This window comes from Oncorhynchus clarkii, chromosome 21, assembly GCF_045791955.1.
Source record: "Oncorhynchus clarkii lewisi isolate Uvic-CL-2024 chromosome 21, UVic_Ocla_1.0, whole genome shotgun sequence".
NCBI lineage: Eukaryota > Metazoa > Chordata > Actinopteri > Salmoniformes > Salmonidae > Oncorhynchus > Oncorhynchus clarkii.
This window is the reverse complement of record NC_092167.1, coordinates 51782089-51809588: the sequence shown is the minus strand read 5'-3', so window position 1 is coordinate 51809588 and position 27500 is coordinate 51782089. Positions and strand designations below refer to the sequence as shown.

The following is a 27500-nucleotide window of genomic DNA, read 5'->3' as shown; positions in this document are numbered from 1 at the left end:
GTGTGTTCTGACTCTTTCCTCCACCCCATCTAGTGTGTGTTCTGACTCTTTCCTCCACCCCATCTAGTGTGTTCTGACTCTTTCCTCCACCCCATCTAGTGTTTTCTGACTCTTTCCTCCACCCCATCTAGTGTTTTCTGACTCTTTCCTCCATCCCATCTAGTATGTGTTCTGACTCTTTCCTCCACCCCATCTAGTGTGTGTTCTGACTCTTTCCTCCATCCCCTCTAGTGTGTGTTCTGACTCTTTCCTCCACCCCATCTAGTGTTTTCTGACTCTTTCCTCCACCCCATCTAGTGTGTGTTCTGACTCTTTCCTCCATCCCATCTAGTGTGTGTTCTGACTCTTTCCTCCACCCCATCTAGTGTGTGTTCTGACTCTTTCCTCCACCCCATCTAGTGTGTTTTCTGACTCTTTCCTCCACCCCATCTAGTGTGTGTTCTGACTCTTTCCTCCATCCCATCTAGTGTGTGTTTTCTGACTCTTTCCTCCACCCCATCTAGTGTGTGTTCTGACTCTTTCCTCCACCCCATCTAGTGTGTGTTCTGACTCTTACTCCACCCCATCTAGTGTGTGTTCTGACTCTTTCCTCCACCCCATCTAGTGTGTGTTCTGACTCTTTCCTCCATCCCTTCTAGTATGTGTTCTGACTCTTTCCTCCACACTATCTAGTGTGTGTTCTGACTCTTTCCTCCATCCCATCTAGTGTGTGTTCTGACTCTTCCTCCACCCCATCTAGTGTGTGTTCTGACTCTTTCCTCCACCCCATCTAGTGTGTGTTCTGACTCTTTCCTCCTACGTCATCTATTTCCCAATCTCTGTTCTCTACTTACAGGAGGTGAAGCTTCCTCTTCAGAACTCAGAGACGACGACTGATATGGAGTAAGAGAATGAGGGACAGTTAGATTCAATACTTCCATCTCTACAACATGTACAGGTTAAACATTAACCAGACCGACCTGAGACTGGGCTCCTCCCACTGCACCTCTTAACTGCCAGGTGGGGAACACCGTCTGACTGTCCTGAGAGACTGACGGAATAATATGGAACCTAGACATTATCTGAGAGAGATGAGAGAGAGAGGTGAGAGAGGGAGAGAGGGAGAGAGAGGGGAGAGAGGGGGGAGAGAGGGAGAGGGAGAGAGAGAGAGGGGAGAGAGAGGGAGAGAGAGAGAGAGGGGGGAGAGAGAGGGAGAGAGAGAGGGGAGAGAGAGGGAGAGAGGGGGGAGAGAGAGGAAGAGAGGTAGAGAGGGGGGAGAGAGGGAGAGAGAGAGGGAGAGAGAGAGGGAGAGAGCGAGAGGGGGGAGAGAGAAGGGGAGAGAGAGAGAGAGGGGGCGAGAGAGGGAGAGAAAGAGGGAGAGAGAGGGGGAGAGAGGGGGGAGAGCGAGAGGGGAGAGAGAGGGAGAGAGGGGGGAAAGAGGGAGAGAGAGAGCGAGAGAGAGAGGGAGAGTGAGAGAGAGAGAGGGGGGGAGTAAGGGAGAGAGAGGGAGAGAAGGGGAGAGAGGGAGAGAGAGAGAGAGAGAGAGAGAGAGACAGAGAGAGAGAGAGACAGAGAGAGAGAGAGAGGGAGGGTGAGAGGGGGGGAGAGGGAGAAAGAGAGAGAGAGAGGGGAGGGTGAGAGGGGGGCAGAGGGAGAGAGAGAGAGAGAGAGAGAGAGAGAGAGAGAGAGGGAGAGAGAGAGAGAGAGAGGGGAGAGAGGGAGGGAGAGAGGGAGGGAGAGAGAGAGGGGGGAGATAAGGAGAGAGAGACAGAGAGAGACACACAGAGCGAGAGAGAGAATTATGTTTGTCTGTGTGACGTCTGTCTGTTGTGTGTGTCAAGTGTATAGGTGCCCCCCCGCACACACACACATACACATGCGCACACGCGCACACGCACACACAAACGCACACACACATCTCTTACCTGTGCCTGTTCCCCAGGTGTGAGTGTTTCCAGGTTGGGCAGAACCTGTGTTGTGAGTGGGTCGTAGGGGTAGGGCTGTGGGTAGTAGGGGTAGGGCTGTGGGTAGTATGGCTGGAGCTGGGACTGTGGATCTGTCACCATGGGAGTTTCCTCTACAGGGGCCGCAGGCGTATCTTTAACCTGGGAATGTTAAAGTGACAGTTAAAATGTGATTTCCCGTTTTCTATAATGATATAATTCCACACGTAACACTCCCATCCAGCAGACTGGTGTCATCTTGTCTTTAGGGTAAATCTATAGTTTAGGTTTTGTTTTGGATGGGCCATCATCAGCTGGCCAAGCTGACCCTGTGGTGGACAACACCGTCCACCTAGCCCAGCTGACCCTGTGGTGGAGAGCACCGTCCACCTGGTCCAGCTGACCCTGTGGTGGACAACACCGTCCACCTGGCCCAGCTGACACTGTGGTGGAGAGCACCGTCCACCTGGTCCAGCTGACCCTGTGGTGGACAGCACCGTCCACCTGCTCCAGCTGACCCTGTGGTGGACAGCACCGTCCACCTGGCCCAGCTGACCCTGTGGTGGAGAGCACCGTCCACCTGGTCCAGCTGACCCTGTGGTGGAGAGCACCGTCCACCTGGTCCAGCAGACCCTGTGGTGGAGAGCACCGTCCACCTGGCCCAGCTGACCCTGTGGTGGAGAGCACCGTCCACCTGGCTCAGCTGACCCTGTGGTGGAGAGCACCGTCCACCTGCTCCAGCTGACCCTGTGGTGGAGAGCACCGTCCACCTGGCTCAGCTGACCCTGTGGTGGAGAGCACCGTCCACCTTGTCCAGCTGACCCTGTGGTGGACAGCACTGTCCACCTGGTCCAGCTGAGGTAGAGGTAAAGTCTGCTGTGGTTCGTTAAGAGGTCAAGTCTGCTGTGGTTCATTAAGAGGTATAGTCTGCTGTGGTTAGTTAAGAGGTATAGTCTGCTGTGGTTCGTTGAGAGGTAAAGTCTGCTGTGGTTCGTTAAGAGGTATAGTCTGCTGTGGTTCGTTGAGAGGTATAGTCTGCTGTGGTTCGTTGAGAGATCAAGTCTGCTGTGGTTCGTTGAGAGGTATAGTCTGCTGTGGTTCGTTAAGAGGTATAGTCTGCTGTGGTTCGTTGAGAGGTATAGTCTGCTGTGGTTCGTTGAGAGGTATAGTCTGCTGTGGTTCGTTGAGAGGTATAGTCTGCTGTGGTTCGTTGAGAGGTAAAGTCTGCTGTGGTTCGTTGAGAGGTATAGTCTGCTGTGGTTCGTTGAGAGGTATAGTCTGCTGTGGTTCGTTGAGAGGTATAGTCTGCTGTGGTTCGTTGAGAGGTATAGTCTGCTGTGGTTCGTTGAGAGGTATAGTCTGCTGGGGTTCGTTAAGAGGTATAGTCTGCTGTCGTTCATTAAGAGGTATAGTCTGCTGTGGTTCGTTAAGAGGTATAGTCTGCTGTGGTTCGTTGAGAGATCAAGTCTGCTGTGGTTCGTTGAGAGGTATAGTCTGCTGTGGTTCGTTAAGAGGTATAGTCTGCTGTGGTTCGTTGAGAGGTCAAGTCTGCTGTGGTTCGTTGAGAGGTATAGTCTGCTGTGGTTCGTTATGAGGTATAGTCTGCTGTGGTTCGTTGAGAGGTCAAGTCTGCTGTGGTTCGTTGAGAGGTATAGTCTGCTGTGGTTCGTTATGAGGTATAGTCTGCTGTGGTTCATTAAGAGGTATAGTCTGCTGTGGTTCGTTATGAGGTATAGTCTGCTGTGGTTCGTTGAGAGGTATAGTCTGCTGTGGTTCGTTGAGAGGTATAGTCTGCTGTGGTTCATTGAGAGGTATAGTCTGCTGTGGTTCGTTGAGAGGTATAGTCTGCTGTGGTTAGTTAAGAGGTATAGTCTGCTGTGGTTCGTTAAGAGGTCAAGTCTGCTGTGGTTCGTTAAGAGGTCAAGTCTGCTGTGGTTCGTTAAGAGGTATAGTCTGCTGTGGTTCGTTAAGAGGTCAAGTCTGCTGTGGTTAGTTAAGAGGTGTGGGTGATGTAATGTTCGTGTGGCTCACCTGAGGAGGGGAGGGAGTCTGAAACACAGTCAGCTCCTGTCCAATCACAGGCACTGATAGAGGATTTTGACCAATCAAAGGCTCCGATACAGAACGTAGAAGAGGATTCCGGCCAATGGCGGGCACCGATACAGGATTCTGTCCAATGGCAGGCACCGATACAGGATTCTGGCCAATGGCAGGCTGTGTTGGAAGGTTGTGGTTGTATACAGTCAGAGGGTAGAGGACAGTCCTCAGTGCTCCTGTGTGGTCAGGCAAGGTTATGGGATAAAACCCAGTCCAACCATCGATAGGGAGAGGTGGTCCTGTCTGTCTTACCTGGTCGATACACACAACATCATCACTTACATTTTCAGATTTTACATCGTCACAATCATCAGACAGACAGGCAGGCAGGCAGGCAGGCAGGCAGACAGACAGACAGACAGACAGACAGACAGACAGACAGACAGACAGACAGACAGACAGAGAGTATGTGTACATCACCCATCATCAACAACAACAACACTGTATCCATGGATACTCACAGGGTAGGCAGAGGAGTTGTAGATACAGAGTAACAGCAGCAGAAGCAGGGGTTTTCTCTCCACCATGATGTCCTGTATGTTCCTCTAGTAGCTGGCTCCTTCCGAACAGGACCTGGCTCCTTCCTCTAGTAGCTGGCTCCTTCCTCTAGTAGCTGACTCCTTCCTCTAGTAGCTGCCTCCTTCCTCTAGTAGCTGGCTCCTTCCTCTAGTAGCTGACTCCTTCAGAACAGGACCTGGCTCCTTCCTCTAGTAGCTGACTCCTTCTTCTAGTAGCTGACCTTCCTCTAGTAGCTGACTCCTTCCTCTAGTAGCTGACTCCTTCCTCTAGTAGCTGACTCCTTCCTCTAGTAGCTGACTCCTTCCTCTAGTAGCTGACTCCTTCCTCTAGTAGCTGACTCCTTCCTTTAGTAGCTGACTCCTTCCTCTAGTAGCTGACTCCTTCCTCTAGTAGCTGACTCCTTCCTCTAGTAGCTGACTCCTTCCTCTAGTAGCTGACTCCTTCCTCTAGTAGCTGACTCCTTCCTCTAGTAGCTGACTCCTTCCTCTAGTAGCTGACTCCTTCCGAAACGGTTTGTATTTTCTTACTGTTCTTCTCCGTCAACCAACGTTTAGTTTTCTCAGGTGTGCGTTTTTTCAAAATCTCCAAAATCTCTAACTTTAAAAAAATAAACGTTTATCTTAAGTCTTTAATCTCAATCAGATGTTATTTATCTCACCTTTTTTCAACTGCAGCAAAAGTCACAAAGATTTTTCTGGTAACATCTCAACCTTAAAACCCTCTGTTCGTCTTCCTGTCTGTCCACTGCTCTGGAGCTTCTATTTCAACTCTGACCCCACCTGGAGACAGCCTATCAGAAAGCAGAGATCCACAGGAGGAAAAGACACATCATCACCACATGTAACGTCATGAAACGTCATGTCTGGCACACACACACACACACACACACACACACACACACACACACACACACACACACACACACACACACACACACACACACACACACAGGGATTACATGTGGTTGACTTTCTGAAACGGTCATCATCTATCCTAATCCATTGCTTACTGCTCATGTCTCTACCTTTCTGTTCAAGACCATGTCTCTCTGTCCCAGATCATGTCTCTCTGTCCCAAATCATGTCTCTACCTCTCTGTCCCAGATCATGTCTCTCTATCCCAAATCATGTCTCTACCTCTCTGTCCCAGATCATGTCTCTACCTCTCTGTCCCAGACCATATTTCTCTGTCCCAGATCATGTCTCTCTGTCCCAGACCATGTATCTCTGTCCCAGATCATGTCTCTCTGTCCTAGATCATGTTTCTCTGTCTCATATCATGTCTCTGGTTTTCAGGCTATGCATGTCCAGGTGTTAGAAAGAGAGAGCGAGAGACAGAGAGAGAGAGAGAGAGAGAGAGAGACACACACAGAGAGAGACAGAAGAGCCAGCCAGAAGAGGACTGGCCACCCCACATAGCTTGGTTCCTCTCTAGGTTTCTTCCTAGGTTTTGGCCTTTCTAGGGAGTTTTTCCTAGCCACCGTGCTTCTACACCTGCATTGCTTGCTGTTTGGGGTTTTAGGCTGGGTTTCTGTACAGCACTTTGAGATATCAGCTGATGTACGAAGGGCTATATAAATACATTTGATTTGATTTGATTTGAGTGAGAGACAGAGACAGAGAGAGACATGGAGAGATAGAGGGAGAGAGACAGAGAGAGACAGAGACAGAGAGAGACAGAGAGAGAGAGACAGAGACAGAGAGTGAGAGAGAGAGAGAGAGAGAGAGAGAGAGAGAGAGAGAGAGAGAGAGAGAGAGAGAGAGAGAGAGACAGAGAGAGACTGAGAGAGAGAGAGAGAGAGAGAGACAGAGACAGAGAGAGAGAGAGAGAGAGAGAGAGACAGAGACAGAGACAGAGACAGACAGAGACACAGACAGAGACAGACAGAGAGAGTGTAACAGAACTGATCCTATCCCAGCCTTTCCTCTCTGTCAATTCTAATCCACTAATGCTAGAGCAGTGGGAGTCAGACTCAGACAGACAGCGCCATAATTACACACTCTGCACTGTCATCTGTATGTGTTAAAGAGCAATCCTGGAGACAGCGCTGACTAAAATGGTTTAACATCATCACATTAATAACATGGCTTTTCACTTCCTAAATAAATATGTCAGGAGAATGGCCTTACTGAAGAGCTCAATGATTTTGAGTCAGTTTGTCAGATGTCTGCCCTGCTAGAGTTGCCCCGGTCAACTGTAAGTGCTGGAATTGTGAAGTGGAAACGTCTAGGAGCAACAACGGCTCAGCCACGAAGTGGTAGGCCACACAAGCTCACAGAACGGGACCGCCGAGTGCTGAAGCGCGTAAAACCCGTCTGTCCTCGGATGCAACACTCACTACCGAGTTCCATACTGCCTCTGGAAGCAATGTCAGTACAGGAACTGTTCATCGGGAGCTTCATGAAATGAGTTTCCACGGCCGAGCAGCTGCACACAAGCCTAAGATCACCATTGGCAATACCATGCGGGGGCTGGAGTGGTGTGAAGCTCGCCGCCATTGGACTCTGGAGGAGTGGAAACGTGTTCTCTGGAGTGATGAATCACCATCTGGCAGTCCAACGGACAAATATGGGTTTGGCGGATGCCTGGAGAACGCTACCTGCCCCAATGCATAGTGCCAACTGTAAAGTTTGGTGGAGGAGGAATAATGATCTTGGCCTGTTTTTCCATGCTTTGGGCCCCTTAGTTCCAGTGAAGGGAAGACTTAACGCTACAGCACACAGTGACATAACTTCTGTGATAGCAAAGCCCATAGAGGGCTTGATCTGCTAGTGGGAAGTGTGCCGAATATATATCTCTATGGAGTCTTGCACAGAAAGCAACGCCACAGATCTCTCTCTGTTATCTCTAGGGTATCTCTCTCTCTGGTCTCTCTATCTCTGGTCTCTCTCTCTCTGGTCTCTCTATCTGGTATCTCTCTCTCTAGTATCTCTCTCTGGTATCTCTCTCTCTGGTATCTCTCTCTCTGGTATCTCTCTCTGGTATCTCTCTCTCTGGTCTCTCTCTCTGGTATCTCTCTCTGGTCTCTCTATCTCTGGTCTCTCTCTCTCTGGTCTCTCTATCTGGTATCTCTCTCTCTGGTATCTCTCTCTGGTATCTCTCTCTCTGGTATCTCTCTCTCTGGTATCTCTCTCTGGTATCTCTACTCTCTGGTCTCTCTCTCTGGTATCTCTCTCTGGTCTCTCTCTCTGGTATCTCTCTCTGGTATCTCTCTCTCTGGTATATATCTCTCTGGTATCTCTCTCTCTGGTATCTCTCTCTCTGGTATCTCTCTCTGAGTTCTCTCTGGTATCTCTTTCTCTGGTATCTCTCTCTGGTATCTCTCTCTCTGGTATCTCTCTGTGGTATTTCTCTCTCTGGTATCTCTCTCTGAGTTCTCTCTGGTATCTCTTTCTCTGGTATCTCTCTCTGGTATCTCTCTCTCTGGTATCTCTCTCTGGTATTTCTCTCTCTGGTATCTCTCTCTCCGGTATCTCTCTCTGGTATCTCTCTCTGGTATCTCTCGCTCTGGTATCTCTCTCTCTCTGGTATCTATCTCTGGTCACTCTCTCTCTGGTCTCTCTCTCTGGTATCTCTCTCTCTGGTATCTCTCTCTGGTATCTCTCTCTCTGGTATATCTCTCTCTGGTATCTCTCTCTCTGGTCTCTCTCTCTGGTATCTCTCTCTGGTCTCTCTATCTCTGGTCTCTCTCTCTCTGGTCTCTCTATCTGGTATCTCTCTCTCTGGTATCTCTCTCTGGTATCTCTCTCTGGTATCTCTCTCTCTGGTATCTCTCTCTGGTATCTCTCTCTCTGGTCTCTCTCTCTGGTATATCCCTCTCTGGTCTCTCTCTCTGGTATCTCTCTCTGGTATCTCTCTCTCTGGTATATATCTCTCTGGTATCTCTCTCTCTGGTATTTTTCTCTCTGGTATCTCTCTCTCTGGTATCTCTCTCTGTGTTCTCTCTGGTATCTCTTTCTCTGGTATCTCTCTCTGGTATCTCTCTCTCTGGTATCTCTCTCTGGTATTTCTCTCTCTGGTATCTCTCTCTCCGGTATCTCTCTCGGGTATCTCTCTCTGATATCTCTCGCTCTGGTATCTCTCTCTCTCTGGTATCTATCTCTGGTCACTCTTTCTCTGGTCTCTCTCTCTGGTATCTCTCTCTCTGGTATCTCTCTCTCTGGTATCTCTCTCTGGTATCTCTCGCTCTGGTATTTATCTGGTATCTCTCTCTCTGGTATCTCTCTCTCTGGTATCTCTCTCTAGTATCTCTCTCTTTCTGGTATCTCTCTATCTCTGGTCACTCTCTCTCTGGTCTCTCTCTGGTATTCTCTCTCTGGTATCTCTCTCTGGTATCTCTCTCTTGTATCTCTCTCTCTGGTATCTCTCTCTGGTATCTCTCTCTCTCTGGTATCTCTCTCTCTGGTGTCTCTCTCTCTGGTTTCTCTCTGGTATCTCTCTCTCTGGTCTCTCTCTCTGGTATCTCTCTCTGGTATCTCTCGCTGGTCTCTCTCTCTCTCTGGTCTCTCTCTCTCTGGTATCTCTCTCTGGTCTCTCTTTCTGGTATCACTCTCTATTATCTCTATCTGGTATCTCTTTCTCTGGTATCTCTCTCTGGTATCTCTCTCTCTGGTCTCTCTCTCTGGTATCTCTCTGGTATCTCTCTCTCTGGTCTCTCTCTCTCTCAGGTCTCTCTCTCTGGTATCTCTCTCTGGTCTCTCTCTCTGGTATCTCTCTCTATTATCTCTCTCTGGTATCTCTCTCTGGTATCTCTCTCTGGTATCTCTCTCTCTGGTATCTCTCTCTCTGGTATCTCTCTCTCTCTAGTCTCTCTCTCTCTGGTCTCTATCTGGAATCTCTCCCTGGTCTCTCTCTCTGGTCTCTCTCTCTGGTATCTCTCTCTGTGTTCTCTCTGGTATCTCTCTCTCTGGTATCTCTCTCTGGTATCTCTCTCTCTGGTATCTCTCTCTCTGGTATCTCTTTCTGGTATCTCTCTCTGGTATCTCTCTCTCTGGTATCTCTCTCTGGTATCTCTCTCTCTGGTATCGCTCTCTCTGGTATCTCTCTCTGGTATCTCTCTCTCTGGTCTCTCTCTCTGATCTCTTTCTCCAGTCTCTCCTTCTGGTATCTCTCTCTCTGGTATCTCTCTCTGGTATCTCTCTCTCTCTCTGGAATCTCTCTCTGGCCTCTCTCTCTCTGGTATCTCTCTCTCTGGTATCTCTCACTGGTCTCTCTCGCTGGTATCTCTCTCTGGTATCTCTCTCTCTGGTATATCTCTCTCTTAATGTGATGATGTTAAACCATGTTATTAATGTGATGATGTTAATGTGATGATGGTAAACCATGTAATTAATGTGATGATGTAAAACCATGTAATTAATGTGATGATGTTAAACCATGTTATTAATGTGATGATGTTAAACCATGTTATTAATGTGATGGTGTTATTAATGTGATGATGTTAATGTGATGATGTTAATGTGATGATGTTAATGTGATGATGTAAAACCATGTTATTAATGTGATGATGTTAAACCATGTTATTAATGTGATGGTGTTATTAATGTGATGGTGTTATTAATGTGATGGTGTTATTAATGTGATGGTGTTATTAATGTGATGGTGTTATTAATGTGATGGTGTTATTAATGTGATGATGTTAATGTGATGATGTTGTTAATGTGATGGTGTTAATGTGATGAGGGTAAACCATGTTATTAATGTGATGGTGTTATTAATGTGATGATGTTAATGTGATGATGTTAAACCATGTTATTAATGTGATGATGTTAATGTGATGATGTTAAACCATGTTATTAATGTGATGATGTTTATGTGATGATGTTAAACCATGTTATTAATGTGATGATGTTAATGTGATGATGGTAAACCATGTTATTAATGTGATGATGTTAATGTGATGATGTTAATGTGATGATGGTAAACCATGTTATTAATGTGATGATGTTAAACCATGTTATTAATGTGATGGTGTTAATGTGATGATGTTAATGTGATGATGTTTAGGTGATGATGTTAAACCATGTTATTAATGTGACAATGTTAGAAGGGAATAAATTATTATAGAATATAATGGAATAGAATATAAATTAATAGAATAGAATATAAATTAATAGAATAGAAAGGAATAGAATAGAATATAACTTATGTTCCATCCGAAAATCACAATTTGCCTCCACTGTTTGAACTATTCGGTCATAAGATAATGTACAATAGTTTAAATTGTTGGACAACAATGTTTACTGTAGTTTATAGTGTTGCACAATAATGTTTAGTTGATATTCTTAGATAACAAAGTTTAGAGTATATTGTTCGATGACTCAAAAAGCGTGTGCAATGAGCAGTGTTCCCTAAAAAACAATTAGTCACTGAGCAAAGTTCAGGTCTGCTAAGGCAAACGTGAACATTGTGAAAATTCTGTGCAACTTTCAGAATTACTGTGAATAATGAAGCTGTACCCACTTTAAGTCATAGCTTCAGACTGTGGTCAAGTTGGCTGCTGTGGCTATTTGATCCTAATGTAGGTCTACCAGACAGGCCTACCAGAATGGCCTACCATCAAAAACAATGGAGAAAATGCCTTCCATAACACTTTAACATGGAAATAATTGTGCTATCATTCAGACTACAGTAGCAGCCAACGTGTTGTGTTCAATGTAGGCCTACATTCCATGTTTAGTTTTGAATACTAAGTTTTGTGTAGTTTGTTTTGTTTCGGTAGGTTGTGTTGAAGGTGGCTAATATTGTGTTAATTTGATCACAATTCCCACAGTTAAGGGGAACGTTGATAGTGTTAACTGAAGGGGAACGTTGATAGTGTTAACTGAAGGGGAACGTTGATAGTGTTAACTGAAGGGGAACGTTGATAGTGTTAACTGAAGGGGAACGTTGATAGTGTTAACTGAAGGGGAACGTTGATAGTGTTAACTGAAGGGGAACGTTGATAGTGTTAACTGAAGGGGAATGTTGATAGTGTTAACTGAAGGGGAACGTTGATAGTGTTAACTGAAGGGGAACGTTGATAGTGTTAACTGAAGGGGAACGTTGATTGTGTTAACTGAAGGGGAACGTTGATAGTGTTAACTGAAGGGGAACGTTGATAGTGTTAACTGAAGGGGAACGTTGATAGTGTTAACTGAAGGGGAACGTTGATAGTGTTAACTGAAGGGGAACGTTGATAGTGTTAACTGAAGGGGAACGTTGATAGTGTTAACTGAAGGGGAACGTTGATTGTGTTAACTGAAGGGGAACGTTGATAGTGTTAACTGAAGGGGAACGTTGATAGTGTTAACTGAAGGGGAACGTTGATAGTGTTAACTGAAGGGGAACGTTGATAGTGTTAACTGAAGGGGAACGTTGATAGTGTTAACTGAAGGGGAACGTTGATAGTGTTAACTGAAGGGGAACGTTGATTGTGTTAACTGAAGGGGAACGTTGATAGTGTTAACTGAAGGGGAACGTTGATAGTGTTAACTGAAGGGGAACGTTGATAGTGTTAACTGAAGGGGAACGTTGATAGTGTTAACTGAAGGGGAACGTTGATTGTGTTAACTGAAGGGGAACGTTGATAGTGTTAACTGAAGGGGAACGTTGATAGTGTTAACTGAAGGGGAACGTTGATAGTGTTAACTGAAGGGGAACGTTGATAGTGTTAACTGAAGGGGAACGTTGATTGTGTTAACTGAAGGGGAACGTTGATAGTGTTAACTGAAGGGGAACGTTGATAGTGTTAACTGAAGGGGAACGTTGATAGTGTTAACTGAAGGGGAACGTTGATAGTGTTAACTGAAGGGGAACGTTGATAGTGTTAACTGAAGGGGAACGTTGATAGTGTTAACTGAAGGGGAACGTTGATAGTGTTAACTGAAGGGGAACGTTGATTGTGTTAACTGAAGGGGAACGTTGATTGTGTTAACTGAAGGGGAACGTTGATAGTGTTAACTGAAGGGGAACGTTGATAGTGTTAACTGAAGGGGAACGTTGATAGTGTTAACTGAAGGGGAACATGGATAGTGTTAACTAAAGGGGAAAACCCTAGCAAGTTGAGTCAAGTTCAATCTGGTGCTTCTCTGTGCAGGCTGATATAGTCCCAGGGGAGATACGCGCCCCACAGGCAGTTTAGAGAGAACATTGGAAATGAGGAACACGTACTTTGAGTTCTAACTCAAAACTTCCTCCGGCTTGACAGGAGTAAAACACAGTGTTCTTCTTCCCACGACCTGCTGGGGATTATAGATTTAGACTGCTGTCATAAATTAAAGTTTTTATTAACTAGCCTACCAAGGTCACCTGCCTACAGTCCAATGTCTGGGAAAGAGACAGAAGAGAGAGAGAGAGAGAGAGAGAGAGAGAGAGAGAGAGAGAGAGAGAGAGGGGGAGAGAGAGAGAGAGAGACAGAGAGAGAGGGAGAGAGAGATAGAGAGACAGAGAGAGAGAACTAGAGAGAGAGAGAGAGAGAGAGAGAGAGAGAGAGAGGTCACAGAGTTCATGAATCATTGAATGTTGGATTGGATTGCGTGGCTTTCTCCGCTAGGAAGAAACAGATGTTATGTATGAGTCCTACATTGATATGTTGAATCCAAAACAGGTTTATATGAATACCAATGAAGTTTTCAATATCCCAACTATCCTCTTTAAACCCCATAGAGTCGATGTCCATCGAATTAAATCCCCATAAATGTATCAGTTTAAGCTAGAGATATCTTCTAGAGGGGTGTTTGTCAGACCCGAAGACATCACGAACATCCTTCTTCTCAGGAGAACGTCTCTTTGGTCTGTAAGACGCCCACAGGCCTCACAAGACTCCTCTGAAGGCAGCCTGGTATCAGTTAAAACACATGAATGGGACGTACAGTATATATGGAAATAGTTTAGTGCCTAAAACAAGACTCCTCTGAAGGCAGCCTGGTATCAGTTAAAACACATGAATGGGACGTACAGTATATATGGAAATAGTTTAGTGCCTAAAACAAGACTCCTCTGAAGGCAGCCTGGTATCAGTTAAAACACATGAATGGAAATAGTTTAGTGCCTAAAACAAGGGGTCAAATATGTGTCAAAACATCTCATATCTCTCAGATTTAGGACAGACACTTTAAAACAAACTTCCTTTTTGATGTATTCATGTTATTCCATGTATGAATCTGTTATTCAATGTGTTTCTATGGGCTAATAGCAGTAAGGACTATCTGTTATTCAATGTGTTTCTATGGGCTAATAGCAGTAAGGACTATCTGTTATTCAATGTGTTTCTATGGGCTAATAGCAGTAAGGACTGTCTGTTATTCAATGTGTTTCTATGGGCTAATAGCAGTAAGGACTATCTGTTATTCAATGTGTTTCTATGGGCTATCTAACTGCTACGCCATCTTGGAATAAGAGAGACAGAGAGACATGCTCACAAACGGTTAATCAGACAACATTGATATTTACCAAATGTATTCACAACATATAAAGGAAGATATATATGCAAAACAATTTACATTTAGTTCAAAGTTGATCAAAAAATGTCCTGATTCATAAATTGAGCGCCAGAGTCGAAGAGTAGAATTCTCTTTCAGCGTCCACATTTTGACACTTGACCTAACATTTGAATTGCGATCTCCCTTGTAGTACCGTACATAGTGAACAAGGTCCAGATGAGAAATTAACTTCTTTTCTGAGCGGTCCAAGACCGTCGTCCGGGTTAGGAGAGGGTTTGGCCCATATTAGGGGACGGTTTGGCCCAGGTTAGGGGAGGGTTTGGCCCAGGTTAGGGGAGGGTTTGGCCCGGCGTCGTCCGGGTTAGGGGAGGGTTTGGCCCAGCGTCGTCCGGGTTAGGGGAGGGTTTGGCCCGGCGTCGTCCGGGTTAGGGGAGGGTTTGGCCCAGTGTCGTCCGGGTTAGGGGAGGGTTTGGCCGGCAGGGATGTCCTTGTCCCATCACGCTCTAGCGACTCCTGTTGCGGTCTGGGAGCACACTGAAACGGTCGCTAGTTGTACAGTGTTTCCTCCGACAAATTGGTGCGGCTGTCTTCCGGGTTAAGTGCATAGTGTGTCAAGAAGCGGTGTGGCTTGGCAGGGTCGTGTTTCGGAGGGCGCATGGCTCTTGACCTTCGCCTCTCCCGAGTCCGTATGAGTTGCAGCGAAAAAAGGGGAAAAAATAAATAATTCACGCATCAATGTAATTAACTGAAGTTAGCTAGCATTCCAGGTGTTTGACTGTTCGCTGCTAGTTTACTGTCATTCCAGGTGTTTGACTGTTAGCTGCTAGTTTACTGTCATTCCAGGTGTTTGACTGTTCGCTGCTAGTTTACTGTCATTCCAGGTGTTTGACTGTTCGCTGCTAGTTTACTGTCATTCCAGGTGTTTGACTGTTCGCTGCTAGTTTACTGTCATTCCAGGTGTTTGACTGTTAGCTGCTAGTTTACTGTCATTCCAGGTGTTTGACTGTTCGCTGCTAGTTTACTGCCATTCCAGGTGTTTGACTGTTAGCTGCTAGTTTACTGTCATTCCAGGTGTTTGACTGTTAGCTGCTAGTTTACTGTCATTCCAGGTGTTTGACTGTTCGCTGCTAGTTTACTGTCATTCCAGGTGTTTGACTGTTAGCTGCTAGTTTACTGTCATTCCAGGTGTTTGACTGTTAGCTGCTAGTTTACTGTCATTCCAGGTGTTTGACTGTTCGCTGCTAGTTTACTGTCATTCCAGGTGTTTGACTGTTAGCTGCTAGTTTACTGTCATTCCAGGTGTTTGACTGTTCGCTGCTAGTTTACTGTCATTCCAGGTGTTTGACTGTTAGCTGCTAGTTTACTGTCATTCCAGGTGTTTGACTGTTCGCTGCTAGTTTACTGTCATTCCAGGTGTTTGACTGTTCGCTGCTAGTTTACTGTCATTCCAGGTGTTTGACTGTTAGCTGCTAGTTTACTGTCATTCCAGGTGTTTGACTGTTCGCTGCTAGTTTACTGCCATTCCAGATGTTTGACTGTTAGTTGAAGTTAGCGTCAGACAGTCTACACTTCAACCACATTTGTTAGAACGACCAGTCCTTTAGCATAGCAACTATGCAAAAATAATCAATTTAAAGATCGGAGGGCATCTGTACCAACATGACCAAAATAACTAACAATTCTTGGCAGGCTATTACCTTTGGTGGAGGAATGAAATAGTTTTCATTTAACTATCAAATAACAGTTTTGATAAAAATACGTAATTCCTTGTTATTTTAAAATGATAGAAATCTTATTCCTAGATTATGCCTCCGTCCAAATGCACTAAGAGTCTAGTGGACCAATGTGCCGAACTCGGCCTTAGCCAATACAGCGTGCCGGGAGATTGGCACCAATGACTCAGCCACATAATTGGCTTAAATCTACCAACCAATCATCTCCCACAACATCTTCCCCCTAACCCTCTGTGTACGCTAGCACACCACAAGCACAGAGCTTCGCAGTTGTGTGATTGGTTAAAATGAAATGATGGCAAATACTTTACTCGGTAAGTCACTCCGATAGAATTCTATGGTCAGGCTTGTATGAGCCGTGCGTAATAGCCTGGGGACAAAGGTTACCATGTTGGAAAATATTTTATGAAAGCAATAAGGCACGCGAGTCAGTGCTAAAGTACATGCTCAAAACAGTCACAGGTCAATGGGTTTACAGGCCCGCCTTTTACCTGCGACTGTATTCAACACTGACTTGTGCCTTAGTGCTTAAATAGAACATAGAAAGGGGCACCTGGCATTCTAGAACACATTGAGGAAGTGGCTAGGGCTCATAGATACTAAGTGACTGAGAGACAGAAAATTATTTATTGAAATTCGATGAGGCGACATTAAAAACTATCAACGGCAGATAATACTGAATTATTTGAAACAATTCACAATAGTCATAAATACACAATACACAAACAAGAAAGTCTATTCTCTCTCTCTCTCTCTCTCTCTCTCTCTCTCTCTCTCTAACTCTCTCTCCCCTCCAAACCTGACCTGTGGAGTGAGGCATGTCACTCTCTCTCCCCTCCAAACCTGACCTGTGGAGTGAGTCATGTCACTCTCTCTCCCCTCTAAACCTGACCTGTCGAGTGTGTATTTTTTGTTCTCTCTCTCTCTCTCTCTCTCTCTCTCTCTCTCCGTCTATCTCTCAATCACACACACAAAAACACACTGAGTGACAATAAAGAGAGGCATGAGTTAGGTGAGGTGTAAAGTTTGTCTCGGCGGCATGAAGAAAGAGGGTCGTCCAGAGGACTAGAAGGAAGGAGAGGAGACCAGCAGAGGACTAGAAGGAAGGAGAGGAGACCAGCAGAGGACTAGAAGGAAGGAGAGGAGACCAGCAGAGGACTAGAAGGAAGGAGAGGAGACCAGAAGAGGATTAGAAGGAAGGAGAGGAGTCCAGCAGAGGACTAGAAGGAAGGAGAGGAGACCAGCAGAGGACTAGAAGGAAGGAGAGGAGTCCAGCAGAGGACTAGAAGGAAGGAGAGGAGACCAGCAGAGGACTAGAAGGAAGGAGAGGAGACCAGAAGGAGAAAACAAGTTAGTAATGCTTCTGGGTATCTTATCGAAACGCAGAAATGCCTTCATTAACATAAATACAAACCAGCCATAGAGTGTTTTCCAGAGATCCAAGTTGAAGGACTTATTGTATCCCCATTATGAATCTTCCAAGCAGGAAACATTTTGGGAACGTTTAGGGAATTTTGCAATTAACCAGAGTACAGAGTGGTTATAACCATTACCAGTCTCTACCAGTGGTAGTGTTATAACCACTACCAGTCTCTACCAGTGGTAGTGTTGTAACCAGTCTCTACCAGTGGTAGTGTTATTACCAGTCTCTACCAGTGGTAGTGTTATAACCATTACCAGTCTCTACCAGTGGTAGTGTTGTTATAACCATTACCAGTCTCTACCAGTGGTAGTGTTATAACCATTACCAGTCTCTACCAGTGGTAGTGTTGTTATAACAATTACCAGTCTCTACCAGTGGTAGTGTTATAACCAGTCTCTACCAGTGGTAGTGTTATTACCAGTCTCTACCAGTGGTAGTGTTATTACCAGTCTCTACCAGTGGTAGTGTTATAACCATTACCAGTCTCTACCAGTGGTAGTGTTATAACCAATACCAGTCTCTACCAGTAGCGGTGTTATAACCAGTCTCTACCAGTGGTAGTGTTATTACCAGTCTCTACCAGTGGTAGTGTTATAACCATTACCAGTCTCTACCAGTGGTAGTGCTGTAACCAGTCTCTACCAGTGGTAGTGTTATAACCAGTATCCACCAGTGGTAGTGTTATAACCAGTCTCTACCAGTGGTAGTGTTATTACCAGTCTCTACCAGTGGTCGTGTTATAACCAGTCTCTACCAGTGGTAGTGTTATAACCATTACCAGTCTCTACCAGTGGTAGTGTTGTTATAACCATTAAACAACTCTACCAGTGGTAGTGTTATAACCACTACCAGTCTCTACCAGTGGTGGTGTTATAACCAGTCTCTACCAGTGGTAGTGTTGTTATAACCATTACCAGTCTCTACCAGTGGTAGTGTAGTTATAACCATTACCACTCTCTACCAGTGGTAGTGTTATAATCACTACCAGTCTCTACCAGTGGTGGCGTTGTTATAACCATTACCAGTCTCTACTAGTGGTAGTGTTATAACCACTACCAGTCTCTACCAGTGGTAGTGTTATAACCACTACCAGTCTCTACCAGTGGTAGTGTTGTAACCAGTCTCTACCAGTGGTAGTGTTATTACCAGTCTCTACCAGTGGTAGTGTTATAACCATTACCAGTCTCTACCAGTGGTAGTGTTGTTATAACCATTACCAGTCTCTACCAGTGGTAGTGTTATAACCATTACAAGTCTCTACCAGTGGTAATGTTGTTATAACAATTACCAGTCTCTACCAGTGGTAGTGTTATAACCAGTCTCTACCAGTGGTAGTGTTATTACCAGTCTCTACCAGTGGTAGTGTTATTACCAGTCTCTACCAGTGGTAGTGTTATAACCATTACCAGTCTCTACCAGTGGTAGTGTTATAACCAATACCAGTCTCTACCAGTAGCGGTGTTATAACCAGTCTCTACCAGTGGTAGTGTTATTACCAGTCTCTACCAGTGGTAGTGTTATAACCATTACCAGTCTCTACCAGTGGTAGTGCTGTAACCAGTCTCTACCAGTGGTAGTGTTATAACCAGTATCCACCAGTGGTAGTGTTATAACCAGTCTCTACCAGTGGTAGTGTTATTACCAGTCTCTACCAGTGGTCGTGTTATAACCAGTCTCTACCAGTGGTAGTGTTATAACCATTACCAGTCTCTACCAGTGGTAGTGTTGTTATAACCATTAAACAACTCTACCAGTGGTAGTGTTATAACCACTACCAGTCTCTACCAGTGGTGGTGTTATAACCAGTCTCTACCAGTGGTAGTGTTGTTATAACCATTACCAGTCTCTACCAGTGGTAGTGTAGTTATAACCATTACCACTCTCTACCAGTGGTAGTGTTATAATCACTACCAGTCTCTACCAGTGGTGGTGTTGTTATAACCATTACCAGTCTCTACTAGTGGTAGTGTTATAACCATTGCCAGTCTCTACCAGTGGTAGTGTAATAAGCATTGACAGTGTCTACCAGTGGTAGTGTTGTTATTACCAGTCTCTACCACTGGTAGTGTTATAACCATTACCAGTCTCTACCAGTGGTAGTATTATAACCAGTCTCTACCAGTGGTAGTGTTGTTATAACCATTACCAGTCTCTACCAGTGGTAGTGTTATAACCACTACCAGTCTCTACCAGTGGTGTTGTTATAACCAGTCACTACCAGTGGTAGTGTAATAAGCATTACCAGTCTCTACCAGTGGTAGTGTTGTTATAACCAGTCTCTACCAGTGGTAGTGTTATAACCATTACCAGTCTCTACCAGTGGTAGTATTAAAACCAGTCTCTACCAGTGGTAGTGTTGTTATAACCATTACCAGTCTCTACCAGTGGTAGTGTTGTTATAACCATTACCAGTCTCTACCAGTGGTAGTGTTGTAACCGTTACCAGTCTCTACCAGTGGTAGTGATATAACAGGTCTTTACCAGTGGTATTGTTATAACAAGTCTCTATCAGTGGTAGTGTTGTTATAACCTTTACCAGTCTCTACCAGTGGTAGTGTTGTTATAACCATTAACCGCCTCTACCAGTGGTAGTGTTATAACCACTACCAGTCTCTACCAGTGGTGGTGTTATAACCAGTCTCTACCAGTGGTAGTGTTGTTATAACCATTACCAGTCTCTACCAGTGGTAGTGTAGTTATAACCATTATCACTCTCTACCGGTGGTAGTGTTGTTATAAACAGTCACTACCAGTGGTAGTGTTGTTATAACCAGTACCAGTCTCTACCAGTGGTAGTGTTGTTATAACCATTACCAGTCTCTACCAGTGGTAATGTTGTAACCGTTACCGGTCTCTACCAGTGGTAGTGTTGTTATATCCAGTTTCTACCAGTGCTAGTGTTATAACCAGTCTCTACCAGTGGTAGTGTAATAACCAGTCTCTACCAGTGGTAGTGTTGTTATATCCAGTCTCTACCAGTGGTAGTGTTATAACAAGTCTCTACCAATGGTTAGTGGCATAACCATTACCTGTCTCTACCAATGGTAGTGTTGTAACCTTTACCAGTTTCTACCAGTGGTAGAGTTGTTATAACCATTGCCAGTCTCTACCAGTGGTAGTGTTGTAACCATTACCAGTCTCTACCATTGGTAGTGTTATAACCAGTCTCTACCAGTGGTAGTATTGTAACCACTAACAGTCTCTACCAGTGGTAGTGTTGTAACCACTAACAGTCTCTACCAGTGGTAGTGTTGTAACCTTTACCAGTTTCTACCAGTGGTAGAGTTGTTATAACCATTGCCAGTCTCTACCAGTGGTAGTGTTGTAACCATTACCAGTCTCTACCATTGGTAGTGTTATAACCAGTCTCTACCAGTGGTAGTATTGTTATAACAGTTACCAGTCTCTACCAGTGGTAGTGTTATAAGAAGTCTCTACCAATGGTAGTGTCATAACCATTACCAGTCTCTACCAGTGGTAGTGTTGTAACCATTACCAGTCTCTACCAATGGTGCTGTCATAACCATTACCAGTCTCTACCAGTGGTAGTGTTGTAACCACTACCAGTCTCTGCCAGTGGTAGTGTCATAACCATTACCAGTCTCTACCAGTGGTAGTGTTGTAACCATTACCAGTCTCTACCAGTGGTAGTGTTGTAACCATTACCAGTCTCTACCAGTGGTAGTGTTGTAACCACTAACAGTCTCTACCAGTGGTAGTGTTGTAACCACTAACAGTCTCTACCAGTGGTAGTGTTGTAACCTTTACCAGTTTCTACCAGTGGTAGAGTTGTTATAACCATTGCCAGTCTCTACCAGTGGTAGTGTTATAACCATTACCAGTCTCTACCAGTGGTAGAGTTGTTATAACCATTGCCAGTATCTACCAGTGACAGTGTTATAACCAGTCTCTACCAGTGGTAGTGTTATTATAACCAGTCTCTACCAGTGGTAGTGTTGTTATAACCATTACCAGTCTCTACCAGTGGTAGTGTTATTACCATTACCAGTCTCTACCAGTGGTAGTGTTATAATCACTACCAGTCTCTACCAGTGGTGGTGTTGTTATAACCATTACCAGTCTCTACTAGTGGTAGTGTTATAACCATTGCCAGTCTCTACCGGTGGTAGTGTTGTTATAACCAGTCACTACCAGTGGTAGTGTAATAAGCATTGCCAGTGTCTACCAGTGGTAGTGTTGTTATTACCAGTCTCTACCACTGGTAGTGTTATAACCATTACCAGTCTCTACCAGTGGTAGTATTATAACCAGTCTCTACCAGTGGTAGTGTTGTTATAACCATTACCAGTCTCTACCAGTGGTGGTGTTATAACCAGTCTCTACCAGTGGTAGTGTTGTTATAACCATTACCAGTCTCTACCAGTGGTAGTGTTGTAACCATTACCAGTCTCTACCAGTGGTAGTGTTGTAACCATTACCAGTCTCTACCAGTGGTAGTGTTGTAACCACTAACAGTCTCTACCAGTGGTAGTGTTGTAACCACTAACAGTCTCTACCAGTGGTAGTGTTGTAACCTTTACCAGTTTCTACCAGTGGTAGAGTTGTTATAACCATTGCCAGTCTCTACCAGTGGTAGTGTTATAACCATTACCAGTCTCTACCAGTGGTAGAGTTGTTATAACCATTGCCAGTCTCTACCAGTGACAGTGTTATAACCAGTCTCTACCAGTGGTAGTGTTATTATAACCAGTCTCTACCAGTGGTAGTGTTGTTATAACCATTACCAGTCTCTACCAGTGGTAGTGTTATAACCATTACCAGTCTCTACCAGTGGTAGTGTTATAATCACTACCAGTCTCTACCAGTGGTGGTGTTGTTATAACCATTACCAGTCTCTAATAGTGGTAGTGTTATAACCATTGCCAGTCTCTACCGGTGGTAGTGTTGTTATAACCAGTCACTACCAGTGGTAGTGTAATAAGCATTGCCAGTGTCTACCAGTGGTAGTGTTGTTATTACCAGTCTCTACCACTGGTAGTGTTATAACCATTACCAGTCTCTACCAGTGGTAGTATTATAACCAGTCTCTACCAGTGGTAGTGTTGTTATAACCATTACCAGTCTCTACCAGTGGTGGTGTTATAACCAGTCTCTACCAGTGGTAGTGGTGTTATAACCATTACCAGTCTCTACCAGTGGTAGTGTTATAACCATTACCAGTCTCTACCAGTGGTAGTGTTATAACCAGTCTCTACCAGTGGTAGTGTTGTTATAACCATTAGCAGTCTCTACCAGTGGTAGTGTTATAACCATTACCAGTCTCAACCAGTGGTAGTGTTATAACCAGTCTCTACCAGTGGTAGTGTTATAACCAGTCTCTACCAGTGGTAGTGTTGTTATAACCATTAGCAGTCTCTACCGGTGGTAGTGTTATAACCAGTCTCTGCCAGTGGTAGTGTTATAACCAGTCTCTACCAATGGTGATGTTATAACCATTTCCAGTCTCTACCAGTGGTAGTGTTGCTATATCCAGTCTCTACCAGTGGTAGTGTTATAACCAGTCTTTACCAATGGCAGTGTTATAACCACTACCAGTCTCTACCAGTGGTGGCGTTATAACCAGTCTCTACCAGTGGTAGTGTTGTTATAACCATTACCAGTCTCTACCAGTGGTAGTGTTGTTATAACCATTAACAGTCTCTAACAGTTGTAGTGTAATAAGCATTACCAGTCTCTACCAGTGGTAGTGTTGTTATAACCAGTCTCTACCAGTGGTAGTGTTATAACCATTACCAGTCTCTACCAGTGGTAGTGTTGTTATAACCATTACCAGTCTCTACCAGTGGTAGTGTTATAACCAGTACCAGTGTCTACCAGTGGTAGTGTTATAACCATTACCAGTCTCTACCAGTGGTAGTGTTGTTATAACCATTACCAGTCTCTACCAGTGGTAGTGTTGTAACCATTACCAGTCTCTACCAGTGGTAGTGTTGTAACCATTACCAGTCTCTACCAGTGGTAGTGTTATAACCATGACCAGTCTCTACCAGTTGTAGTGTTCTAACCAGTGTTTACCAGTGGTAGTGTTATAACCAGTCTCTACCAGTGGTAGTGTTATAACCAGTCTCTACCAATGTTAGTGTTGTTATAACCAGTCTCTACCAGTGGTAGTGTTATAACCAGTCTCTACCAATGGTGGTGTTATAACCAGTCTCTACCAATGGCGGTGATATAACAATTTCCAGTCTCTACCAGTGGTAGTGTTGTTATAACCTTTACCAGTCTCTACCAGTAGTAGTGTTGTTATAACCTTTACCAGTCTCTACCAGTGGTAGTGGTATAACCATTACCAGTCTCTACCAGTGGTAGTGTTATAACCATTACCAGTCTCTACCAGTGGTAGTGTTATAACCAGTCTCTACCAGTGGTAGTGTTGTTATAACCAGTCTCTACCAGTGGTAGTGTTATAACCAGTCTCTACCAATGGTAGTGTTGTTATAACCAGTCTCTACCAGTGGTAGTGTTGTTATAACCAGTCTCTACCAATTAGGTAGTGTTGTTATAACCAGTCTCTACCAGTGATAGTTCAGCTGAACTGCAGTGTAAATGTAGCTATCTGACCTTTTCGTCCTGCTACTCCAGAAACTGCAACACCTGTTTACTTACATTATACTGTTGCTGTTCAGACTTCTCTTGATTATTGTGGATCCAGTGAAGAGAGAATAGAAGGTTTGTTTATTTTGTTTATTTTATTTAACGAGGCAAGTAAGTTAAGAACAAATTCTTATTTTCGATGACGGCCTAGGAACAGTGGGTTAACTGGTCTAGGAACAGTGGGTTAACTGGTCTAGGAACAGTGGGTTAACTGGTCTAGGAACAGTGGGTTAACTGGCCTAGGAACAGTGGGTTAACTGGTCTAGGAACAGTGGGTTAACTGGTCTAGGAACAGTGGGTTAACTGCCCTAGGAACAGTGGGTTAACTGGTCTAGGAACAGTGGGTTAACTGTCTTGTTCAGGGGCAGAACGACAGATTTGTACCTTGTCAGCTCGGGGAATTGAACTTGCAACCTTTCGGTTACTAGTCCAAAACTCTAACCCTGCCGTTGTATTGTGTATGTGTGTGTGTGTGTGTGTATGTGTGTGTGTGTGTGTGTGTCTGTGTGTGTGTGTGTGTGTGTGTGTGTCTGCGTGTGTGTGTCTGTGTGTGTGTCTGTGTGTGTGTGTGTGTGTCTGTGTGTGTGTGTCTGCGTGTGTGTGCGTGCGCGTGCGTGCGTGTATGTGAGAGCGCGTGTGTGCGCGTGTGTGCGTGTGTGTGTGTGTCTGTGTGTGCGTGTGTGTGTGTGTGTGTCTTCGTGTGTGCGCGTGCGCGTGTGTGTGTGTCCAGGTGAGGATGACGATGTTGGACTGTTCTTCTTGCTGTTCCTGGGTCAGCAGACTGAGATGTCCCCGACCTCACGGCTTTCTAGCCCACGTTATTACCAAAGGTAAGATGTGTGTGTGTGTGTGTGTGACAGTGTGTGTGTGTGTGACAGTGTGTGTGTGTGTGTGTGTGACTGTGTGTGTGTGACAGTGTGTGTGTTGGGGATCAAATCATTAATGATTAAGACATTCAGTTTCATATAAATTGCTGACTAGTGCAGGTATCCTGCTAACAATGTTATACTGAAAAGATGATCTAGTGTGTGTTAACCCTTTGGGTGTCTCCCTCTATCTAGACTGTTAACCCTTTGGGTGTCTCCCTCTATCTAGACTGTTAACCCTTTGTGTGTCTCCCTCCATCTAGACTGTTAACCCTTTGGGTGTCTCCCTCTATCTAGACTGTTAACCCTTTGGGTGTCTCCCTCTATCTAGACTGTTAACCCTTTGGGTGTCTCCCTCTATCTAGACTGTTAACCCTTTGGGTGTCTCCCTCTATCTAGACTGTTAACCCTTTGTGTGTCTCTATCTAGACTGTTAACCCTTTGGGTGTCTCCCTCTATCTAGACTGTTAACCATTTGTGTGTCTCTATCTAGACTGTTAACCCTTTGGGTGTCTCCCTCTATCTAGACTGTTAACCCTTTGGGTGTCTCCCTCTATCTAGACTGTTAACCCTTTGGGTGTCTCCCTCTATCTAGACTGTTAACCCTTTGGGTGTCTCCCTCTATCTAGACTGTTAACCCTTTGTGTGTCTCCCTCTATCTAGACTGTTAACCCTTTGGGTGTCTCCCTCTATCTAGACTGTTAACCCTTTGGGTGTCTCCCTCTAGACTGTTAACCCTTTGGGTGTCTCCCTCTATCTAGACTGTTAACCATTTGTGTGTCTCCCTCTAGACTGTTAACCCTTTGTGTGTCTCTATCTAGACTGTTAACCCTTTGGGTGTCTCTATCTAGACTGTTAACCCTTTGGGTGTCTCCCTCTATCTAGACTGTTAACCCTTTGGGTGTCTCCCTCTATCTAGACTGTTAACCCTTTGTGTGTCTCCCTCTATCTAGACTGTTAACCCTTTGGGTGTCTCCCTCTATCTAGACTGTTAACCCTTTGGGTGTCTCCCTCTATCTAGACTGTTAACCCTTTGTGTGTCTCCCTCTATCTAGACTGTTAACCCTTTGTGTGTCTCCCTCTATCTAGACTGTTAACCCTTTGGGTGTCTCCCTCTATCTAGACTGTTAACCCTTTGGGTGTCTCCCTCTATCTAGACTGTTAACCCTTTGGGTGTCTCCCTCTATCTAGACTGTTAACCCTTTGTGTGTCTCCCTCTATCTAGACTGTTAACCCTTTGTGTGTCTCCCTCTATCTAGACTGTTAACCCTTTGGGTGTCTCCCTCTATCTAGACTGTTAACCCTTTGGGTGTCTCCCTCTATCTAGACTGTTAACCCTTTGGGTGTCTCCCTCTATCTAGACTGTTAACCCTTTGGGTGTCTCCCTCTATCTAGACTGTTAACCCTTTGTGTGTCTCCCTCTATCTAGACTGTTAACCCTTTGTGTGTCTCTATCTAGACTGTTAACCCTTTGTGTGACTCCCTCTATCTAGACTGTTAACCCTTTGGGTGTCTCTATCTAGACTGTTAACCCTTTGGGTGTCTCTATCTAGACTGTTAACCCTTTGGGTGTCTCCCTCTATCTAGACAGTTAACCCTTTGTGTGTCTCCCTCTATCTAGACTGTTAACCCTTTGGGTGTCTCTATCTAGACTGTTAACCCTTTGGGTGTCTCTATCTAGACTGTTAACCCTTTGGGTGTCTCCCTCTATCTAGACTGTTAACCCTTTGTGTGTCTCTATCTAGACTGTTAACCCTTTGGGTGTCTCCCTCTATCTAGACTGTTAACCCTTTGTGTGTCTCTATCTAGACTGTTAACCCTTTGGGTGTCTCCCTCTATCTGTACTTTTAACCCTTTGGGTGTCTCCCTCTATCTAGACTGTTAACCCTTTGTGTGTCTCTATCTAGACTGTTAACCCTTTGGGTGTCTCCCTCTATCTAGACTGTTAACCCTTTGTGTGTCTCCCTCTATCTAGACTGTTAACCCTTTGTGTGTCTCCCTCTATCTAGACTGTTAACCCTTTGGGTGTCTCCCTCTATCTAGACTGTTAACCCTTTGGGTGTCTCCCTCCATCTAGACTGTTAACCCTTTGTGTGTCTCCCTCTATCTAGACAGTTAACCCTTTGGGTGTCTCCCTCTATCTAGACTGTTAACCCTTTGTGTGTCTCCCTCCCTCTATCTAGACTGTTAACCCTTTGGGTGTCTCCCTCTATCTAGACTGTTAACCCTTTGGGTGTCTCCCTCTATCTAGACTGTTAACCCTTTGTGTGTCTCCCTCTATCTAGACTGTTAACCCTTTGGGTGTCTCCCTCTATCTAGACTGTTAACCCTTTGGGTGTCTCCCTCTATCTAGGCTGTTAACCCTTTGTGTGTCTCCCTCTATCTAGACTGTTAACCCTTTGGGTGTCTCCCTCCCTCTATCTAGACTGTTAACCCTTTGGGTGTCTCCCTCTATCTAGACTGTTAACCCTTTGGGTGTCTCCCTCTATCTAGACTGTTAACCCTTTGGGTGTCTCCCTCTATCTAGACTGTTAACCCTTTGTGTGTCTCCCTCTATCTAGACTGTTAACCCTTTGGGTGTCTCCCTCTATCTAGGCTGTTAACCCTTTGTGTGTCTCCCTCTATCTAGACTGTTAACCCTTTGGGTGTCTCCCTCTATCTAGACTGTTAACCCTTTGTGTGTCTCTATCTAGACTGTTAACCCTTTGGGTGTCTCCCTCTATCTAGACTGTTAACCCTTTGTGTGTCTCCCTCTATCTAGACTGTTAACCCTTTGGGTGTCTCTATCTAGACTGTTAACCCTTTGGGTGTCTCTATCTAGACTGTTAACCCTTTGGGTGTCTCCCTCTATCTAGACTGTTAACCCTTTGTGTGTCTCTATCTAGACTGTTAACCCTTTGTGT

At 44.9% G+C, this 27500-nt stretch overlaps 1 protein-coding gene across 1 annotated transcript in view; it reads left to right on the top strand.

Annotated features, from left to right (window-relative positions):
* Positions 1-16919: 16919 nt before the first annotated feature.
* LOC139379525 (sodium/hydrogen exchanger 9B2-like) overlaps positions 16920-27500 on the top strand; it is a 33718-nt gene continuing 23137 nt past the window's right edge. The window contains exons 1-2 of the mRNA XM_071122344.1: positions 16920-17043; positions 24462-24561. Coding sequence (XP_070978445.1) covers positions 24468-24561 — 94 coding nt within the window. The 5' untranslated portion in view covers positions 16920-17043; positions 24462-24467. The remainder of the gene's footprint in view (positions 17044-24461; positions 24562-27500) is intronic.